Source organism: Ostrea edulis, chromosome 5 (genome assembly GCF_947568905.1).
Source record: "Ostrea edulis chromosome 5, xbOstEdul1.1, whole genome shotgun sequence".
Lineage (NCBI taxonomy): Eukaryota > Metazoa > Mollusca > Bivalvia > Ostreida > Ostreidae > Ostrea > Ostrea edulis.
The window spans coordinates 81345440-81353985 of NC_079168.1; the positions used below are offsets into that span (position 1 = coordinate 81345440).

The window sequence follows — 8546 nt, forward strand, 5'->3', positions numbered from 1 at the left end:
GAAGTCGTTCAGGAGTGGATGGATAGATAGATAGATAGGTAGGACATTAATGATGTCCATTTCAAGACTATAAAAGTGAGAGTTTAGGCATATTTACACAAGAACACCCATCTAGGCATTATCTGGGTAATGTTGTCTTTGGCGTAGGTTCTAATTATCAGTAGAAAATAATACGTCATTTGTCATTTTCACTAAATGGATTGAAAATGTAGAAAGTAATATGTTCATCTTAATCTTTTGTCACATTCACTGAAGTGTTTTTGAGTTTTAAACAAAGTGAACACATTCTGATAAACAATTTTAAGACATGGAAGTTATGAATCACTTGTTTCACACATTCAGAAAAGTAACTTTACAACATAAAGTTTATAAATTACTCATGAATATTATAAATAGGATTTTTTTTAAAAAAAATATCAATGAAATGTACATCGTATTTGATTAAAACACACATCTTTTATCAATAACAAAAACTGGTGAAATATTCTTTGCATGCAAGGTGACAATAAAATAAAATCAATGGCTGAATGCTCATGCACTGCCGTGTGTACCCAGAGAACAGAATACTTACATCATGTACATGATCGTATATATATATTGTACAGTAGGTTAACCGTAATATCTTTGTATGTTGGAACTCTCCAACTTAGAATAAAAGTCAACACATAGTAATAACAAAAAATTCAACTTGACCAACTCATCCATTAATACTGTAGATTCCTTATTTTGCTGGAGTATTTAATTTGGTGAAATGACTCGTATACGTCAAATCATGTGAAAATGAATTCAAATGTCGTCTGTTAATCAAAAGTTCTTGCATGTTTTTAACAATGGAAAAATAAAAGCAAGTAATTTTATTCTGTGAGGGATGCCTCTCGTGAAATTATGCAATAATAAATTCCTCGTGTAAATTTAGCAATCTACAGTACATTGTACAGTTTTTAACCTCTTGTTGAATTTAGCACTGCTTAAAAAAAATAAAGGAATGTAATTAGTGGACCATCACTGTTCCTAGAATATACACAAATTAATAGGGCTGAAACGATATGCTCCCTTCACGATACAATACATATTGCAACACTTATGCAACAATTCAGTTCTTTTAATATGATACAATTTACAGAAGAAACCAAAAACATTGAAGAAAAATTTAATTACCAAGATTCAAAATCATAATTTTAAAAGCAAAATGTACCCAAATTGCCAAATGGTAACATGCCCGTTGACTCTGTGGTTCAGACTGATCAAGTTCATTATCATTTTCATCAGCCTCTAGGCTAACAACAGTCTGATCGTTATTCGACGCTACAGTTTGTCCCTCATGCAGGTAAAAATAATAAGTATGGGCTAAGCCTGATGTATTTTACTGAACCTGTTTGTAATCAACGTATCGAACCAAAAATCGAGACAAAGAATCGAACATTGAATCCAGCATTTATATTGAACAGTATCGATATTTCGGTGAATCGTTTCAGCCCTACAAATTAAAACTTTGTGTATCTTTATGAATGGTAGCTTTGGTACTACCAGGTATCTGAAATAATATTCCAAGATAGATCTTTACTAGCAAATTAGGTATAGCATATACCAAATTCCAAATTTTTTATCTGATATAGTTGAAAACGAACATGCTAAAATACAGAGTTTTTGAAAATTGTCAATCCAAGGGTTTTGTTCATTTACAAATCCTGCAGACCTGTATATGGTAAGAAGTGACAGTAAAATTCATAGTTTGTTGGGCTGCAGTCTTCGACGTTAACCGGTGGCCAGATGCCCGAGGCCAGTAAAATTGGGATCGGGCTTCTAAAAATATTTAACCCAGGAGTCCGGAGGGCCTGTAAATGTTCTATTGTATGTTTTGTATATATTACAAATATAGCGTGAGATTGACTCAGACTTTGTCATGACTTACATGTAGCAATGAAATTTCGCATTGAAAAATGATCAACCATCCTGCCTTTTATGAAGTATAGGGAGGCACAGCACTGGAAGTTAATGTAAATATATAGTATGTGCATATATAAAAATTACATGCACATACTATATATTTACATTAACTTCCAATGTCCGTGTTGGGATTCTCGTGGGGTTTCGGATTAGAATAGGTGCTCAGTACCCCCTTGCTTGTCGTAAGAGGCGACTAATGGGGCGGTCCTTCGGATGAGACGGCAAAAACCAAGGTCCCGTGTCACAGTAGGTTTGGCACGATAAAGATCCCTTCCTGCTCGATGGCCATAAGCGCCGAGCATAGGCCTAAATTATGTAGCCCTTCACCAGCAGTGGCGACGTCTCCATATGAGAGAAATATTTTCAACAGGGACGTAAAATAATATTCAACCCGTGTAGGGAGGGGGCTCGTCATTGAAATTCCAAACCTCACAAGCGTATTTCACAATCACAACCATCAGATCCAAATAAATTTTTTAAAAAACCCAGTAGTACAAGGAGCAATCTAATTAAAATTAGATCTTTGATCCGCTCATGCAATCGCTACACAAAGTAGTGTAGCGATTGCATGAGCGGATCAAAGATCTAATTTTAATTAGATTGTACAAGGAGAAAAAAAGATCGAAAAGTTAAGCCCCATTGGACCGAGGGTGGGCATTTGCTGAGATTTAATTCAGAAGAAAACAATGTTTTGTACGTGGTGTATACAAAACACAGTAGAACATGAGCTTCTGATGTCATCTGTTGAAAAATAAAATAAGATATAATAATGTCAGTTGTTCTTCAACTATGGTCATCTGGATATGTATTTTCCTACAGTAGAACATGCTTGTACCTTGCAAATGACAAGTGGTCGAATTAGAAAAAAAACATTTTGGGCCATTAAAATATTGTTCGGGCTTGCAAAATTATTATACTGGGAGGACCGAAGGACCTGTGCTTCACAAAGTTTTTCGTGAAGACTGGGGCTGAAACGATTCATCGAAAAATCGATGCTGTTCAATATATAAATGTTGGTTTCAATTTTTGATTCATTGAAAATATTGAATCGAGGCATAAATATTGCAATATGTATTGTATTGGGAAGGGGGCGAATCGTTTCAGCCCTAATAGTTTGGACTGATAACTTTTTTCAAATCAAAAGTCTGGTATGCAAACATTAGATTCCAAAAATAGGACTGAAACAATATATCAAAATATCGCTACTGTTCAATATAAATGCTTGATTTAATATTTGATTCATTGCCTTGATCTATTGGTTGGATAGGTTTTTCAAATCATGAACAGAAAAATATTAATGACAAACGAGTTTTTGTCAACTGAAGTGCATCATTTAATGCCAAATGGATATCAATCTGTTTATTTCACAGAGGAATTCCAGGTTAAGCTTTAATTTCAAACACAGAAAGATACCACACTTTTTCAAGATATGAAGAACATTAATCCCTTCCTTTCATTTACGCCTGTAAGAACGTGAGAAATGAAGAAAACTTATGATCTACTTTCTTCACGTGGCTTTTCACGTTGCTATACCGGAAATGTAAACAAGAAGTGTAAATACCGGAGTCGGACATGAAAATTTCCCGCAAACCACAAGTTCTGCAAAATAAAAAAAATCAGGGCGGGCCAATTTTTGAGGGGTGGGCAGGTATGATAATCTATCAATTAAGTTGAGTTGGTCTTATGGACAAAATAAAAACTGTTCAGACTGTTGTTAGTTGCGAGTCTGATGAAAACAATGATGCACTTAAACAGTTTAAACTACAGAACCCTTTGGAATCTTGCCGTTTAGCAGTTTGAAAACACTTTGCTTAAAAATTGAGACTGAATCTTGGTATTAATTAAATGTTTTCTTTGACATTATTTTTTGTTTCTTCTATAAAATGTGTTGCAGTGAAAATATTGCATCATGGTATAAGTATTGCAATACATATCATACCGTGTGTGTGTGTTGTATTGTATCAGCCCTATTTAAACACTGAAAAGTACAAACATACCAAAGGCATCATGCCCCAAATCACTGACCACTAACCGTAGCATAGAAAATGAAACACTTCTAGAAATAGATAAAATTTGCTATAAAATATAGCAACAAGATGTATATTCTTATTTCACTATAGAATAGAATATGTTCATTTCTAATTCAGAGCTAGCTGCAATAATGTATCCCTCTCCATTTGGGGGGGGGGGGGGGATGGCTACAACTCCTTAGGATCTCCGTAATAGTGCAAATGCAGGGGTGTTTCACTCCCGCAACATTTTCGATCATTCTAAACATTTGCTGACCTTTTTTTACGTAAATAAAACGATATTCTATGTTTCTTATTTATTATATAAATTTACAACCTGCAACTTACGTTTTGTGAGACTCTATTCTACCATTTTCAACAATTTTGATACATTTCAATTTCTTGATTCATATTTGTGCACCATGTTTGTTGTACTGAAGTTCAACTTCCGATTGTCAAGTTATTTGCATATGCCATAAGTAATAACAAGGTCTATTTCATATAGGTTCGTTAAGAAAAGGTTTTGTGCTTTGAAATTTGAATGTAATATGCAGACTAACATAATAAAGGGGGAACGTTATAACGGGGTTCCACTGTATAAGGTAGTGTTTACATCAATGGACAAGTACTGAGAAGAAAGGTATTTCATCAGTTTTGAAAAGGTTTAAATCGAATACCAAGTCAAAAAATGAACAGCAGAGTGTAAATTCTTTCTGCAACAATATGATTTTCCTTTCTTTCTCAGAATGGCTCAAGTAACTACATTTTCACAAAGATTGTCAATGCTTAGGTGATAACAAGCATGGCGGAGCAGACAAAGAATTTTGCATGCTGTACATGATACTCAATGAAAAACACCTTTATTAGACATGCCCAAGCACAAAGTTGGTACTCTTTTTGGTGTAAACAACATTTGGGACTAATACATGGAGCTTATTATCGGTTATTCATAAAATTATTTTGCACCTTTACGGAGATCCTATGGAATCAAAGCTCTATCCTGAAAATGTCTGAATCAAAAAAATTGGAGAGGGCTACATCATTGCAGCTAATTCAGAGCCCAAAAAGGACAAGGTAGGACAAATCATAAATATAGGAGAAAAAGATATACCTTAAATTCAAAGGATAATTTTGTACTACACTCATACAACCAAAAATGCAAGAAATAATTTACAGTAGAAAAAAGGAATTTTCTACCTTGTTATAGTAAAAGAATGATTAATGAAGCAATAATTACACACACACTTACATATATAGATAAATATACCGAGTATTTAATAGTAAACTATTATTGCCTGCACGGAAAAGGAAACGCACTTTTAAGATTTTATAATGTCAGGAAATGAAATCTAGATTTTCAACAGTCACCGACATTTATGAAATACCAATTTATGAATGTACATGCAGAGTTGGCGAAAGACACCGGCCCACCGGCGATCCCCAGTAGATTTCCTCCATGTCCGACAAATTATGGCACCTCGCCGGACACCTTGTCCGGTAGATTTTTCAGAATAAACTAGTAAAATACTAAAAAAAAATTGATGCATTACTTCTCAGAAGTTGTTATTTTTATATGATAATGTTAAAAATTTGAAAAGTATTACGGTGGTTTTTGGGGGGGGGGGGGGGGGTCAAAACAATATATCGGAAATTTCAATTTTGGTGTCTATGCGTCGGTTACGCAGGGCTCGAAATTAACATATGCCAGTCAGTCTGTGAGTGGTTAAAAGTCTGGCGGACTGACTAACATTTGTTTCAGTCAGTCCGATGGGACTGGTTAATTTTCTAAAGCATCATTTTGGAAAATATACTTATGAAATTTTATACACACATTTGGCATGCTTCGATCTGTAGATATAACAGATGAATCGGATTGGTAAATAGAAATCCCCTATTTAAGTGTTACAATATTATCTGAGGCATATTGAGTTCAATTCATTCTACTAACATTAACAAAATATATATGTTTAATTATTTCTGGAAAACTGTTGGACTGGTAAATTTTTCTGCGGACTGGTTGAAATTATACCCCATCAGTCCGGCTGGACTGGAGACTTTAAAAGTAAGCTTCAAGCCCTGTTACGTATATCCGGTATCGAGATTTGGCGCGGCATGTTACATGTGCCATGATGTGTCTGTAAAAAGAAAGTCACCGCCGAAAGCTGATACTGATAGCACAAAAGAGAAGAACAAAAAGTGTAGGAAGTTCAATCCACAGTGGATTAAAGAAAGACAGTGGTTAAGGTATGACGATGATGTGCATTTAATGTTTTGTGTGCCGTGCACGAGCTTTGTCGAGTCAAAGAGAAACCGAACTCAATATCCAAACAGTTTCGTTAAAGGTTGTTCTAATTTCAAAACAAGTGCACTCGCTGATCACGAGGCTTCAAGACTCCATCAGGATGCAGTCGAGTTTGGAAATGCATTAGCAAAACCGACAGAGACGGTAGCAAGACAAACACTGAAATGCTTGAACGAACACAAACGAAAACAATTGGAAATACTATTTAGAAATGTGCATGCTCTTGTGAAAAATAACCGCCCATTATCAGACATTAAATGGATGACAGAGCTGGACAAGGCAAAGGGGATAGACTGCAGTGAAACATATGCCAATAGAAAATCAGGAACTGTATTTCTAGCATGAAAGCAACAAAGTGTCAGACTTAGTTAAAACCGCCAAGTTTTATAGTCTGAGTATGGATGGTACTACAGATGAGGGCTGCGTTGAACATTTTATTGCTACATACAGTGAAGTATTTAATTGATGCATGTTAATTAAAAATGCATTTTACATATGTTGATGTTTTTCTATTGGGTCCGGCAATTTTAAGTGTGTCCTGTAGTTTTCGTTACTTTTTAGCAATCTATAGGACACTGTGTCCGACAGATTTCGAGCGCTTTCACCAACTCTGTACATGTCACACTGTCAACACCCAGAAATTTCTTATTACCTGCGAAAATTTATTGTGAATTTAGTTTATGTTGCAGCAGTGTGCAATTGTCGTTAAATGGGGCTACTTGCCAGTGGTCACATTATCCAGCTGACCAGCTGCAGCACTTTGCAATTCATTACAACTAGTCTGTGCAGATGAACTCTAAGTCAAGATTACTATGTTGTGCAACCATAATGGACTCCTCATCTTCACCTACTAGTCATTTGTTCTGATACAATTTATTTTAATGTTATTAATAGTGTTTAGAGCAATATGGATTTTACACTTTACAAAATAAAATTTATCATTATTTTATATTAAGAGTATCATGGATTTCAATTTTAGAGAGATATGGTCAGTTGCTGGAATGATGAGGAACACAAAACATTGAAAATTTGGAAAATCATGTTTTGTAAAGACAATACTTGCTAAGGCTGCTAAGGACAGAGACCTACTCCAGACATCACACTTGATCGATTTGAGGTTAAGAGGGGTACAGATAACACATTGAAATACACTACTGCTACTTGTCTTAATAGTCCACTACAGGTTCAACATGAAAAGCTGTGGTTTTACTAAAAGTAATGCCTTTTTCAATACATGTAAACCAGCTAACTAACATTCATGAAACACAAACAATTATAAATATATATATAACATATACATGTAATTTGCAAATTTACATGTTATAATCAGATATCATCTATAAGTATTTTCAAATGCAAACTTTTTTCATGATCAGTATGGTGTGAATAAAGATGTACTTGAATGCAAACATATATGTATGCTAACATTACACATAGCTTAGTATTAAATAGTGAATATTTCCCCTTACCAAAATCAACAAACTCGGAGATGTTTTTCTCTCTCCGCAGTGTAGAGTTGCAGCATTCATCATAGAGGACAACGAGGGCGTCCAGGAGGGTCTCCACACTTAGTGCCTGGCCATTGCTGTTTTGAATCCCTCCCACATACAAGTTACTCAGTTTTCTCAATCTCTCCTCTGCAGACATCATAATGACGAGAGAGCTTCTGTAAACCGTAATGAATCAAAATTTCGAGAGCAGACTGCACTCATACCTTGTTTTCTACACACAAGGTATGGTCTTTTCTTACTTCAATTACTATAATTAAACATTTTGTTATCCTAAACTATATAATTATTAATCTGTTTTTTATGGGGATCCTGTCAAAACAGTACTTCATACTTCCGATTCTAAAACGTCAAAATACACACAGTCCTTAATCGAATATTTTGTCACCAACACCAGTTTACAGACTGATTCCGCGGAGTTTTACTGCGATTCTATGGCAGCTTTTTATGATTGCATCCCTTCGATTTGAAAGTAAATACACCCTCCTTTTATCGAGACGTTCATTCTTTCGGATGTCAACATGGCCGACGAAATTGCATTGTGGGAATTGATACGCAGGCGTGTGACGTCATTATTTATTTTATTACACATTCCAGCATCTCTGCTTAAAAACGAATGTTTATTACAATTCCAAAAACGATTGACTTATATTATTATTTTTTGGAAATAAATTCGTTCGAAAGCTTTGGAAGCCAGGCCATGCAACGTATATATAACATCAATATATACAAACAATCAGTAGGCGGATCCAAACATTTTTCCTTAGAGAGCTTGTTATA

At 35.0% G+C, this 8546-nt stretch overlaps 1 protein-coding gene across 12 annotated transcripts in view; it reads right to left on the reverse strand.

The window, feature by feature from the left end:
* Positions 1-8335, reverse strand: part of LOC125652720 (serine/threonine-protein kinase MRCK alpha-like) — a 47297-nt gene extending 38962 nt beyond the window's left edge. For 9 of the 12 annotated variants that reach the window (XM_056166441.1, XM_048882092.2, XM_048882089.2 and 6 more), the window contains exon 1: positions 7728-8335. In XM_056166441.1, coding sequence (XP_056022416.1) covers positions 7728-7908 — 181 coding nt within the window. In that variant the 5' untranslated portion in view covers positions 7909-8335. The remainder of the gene's footprint in view (positions 1-7727) is intronic. The other 3 variants (XM_048882095.2, XM_056166440.1, XM_048882088.2) reach the window with 1 other exon arrangement.
* Positions 8336-8546: the final 211 nt, after the last annotated feature.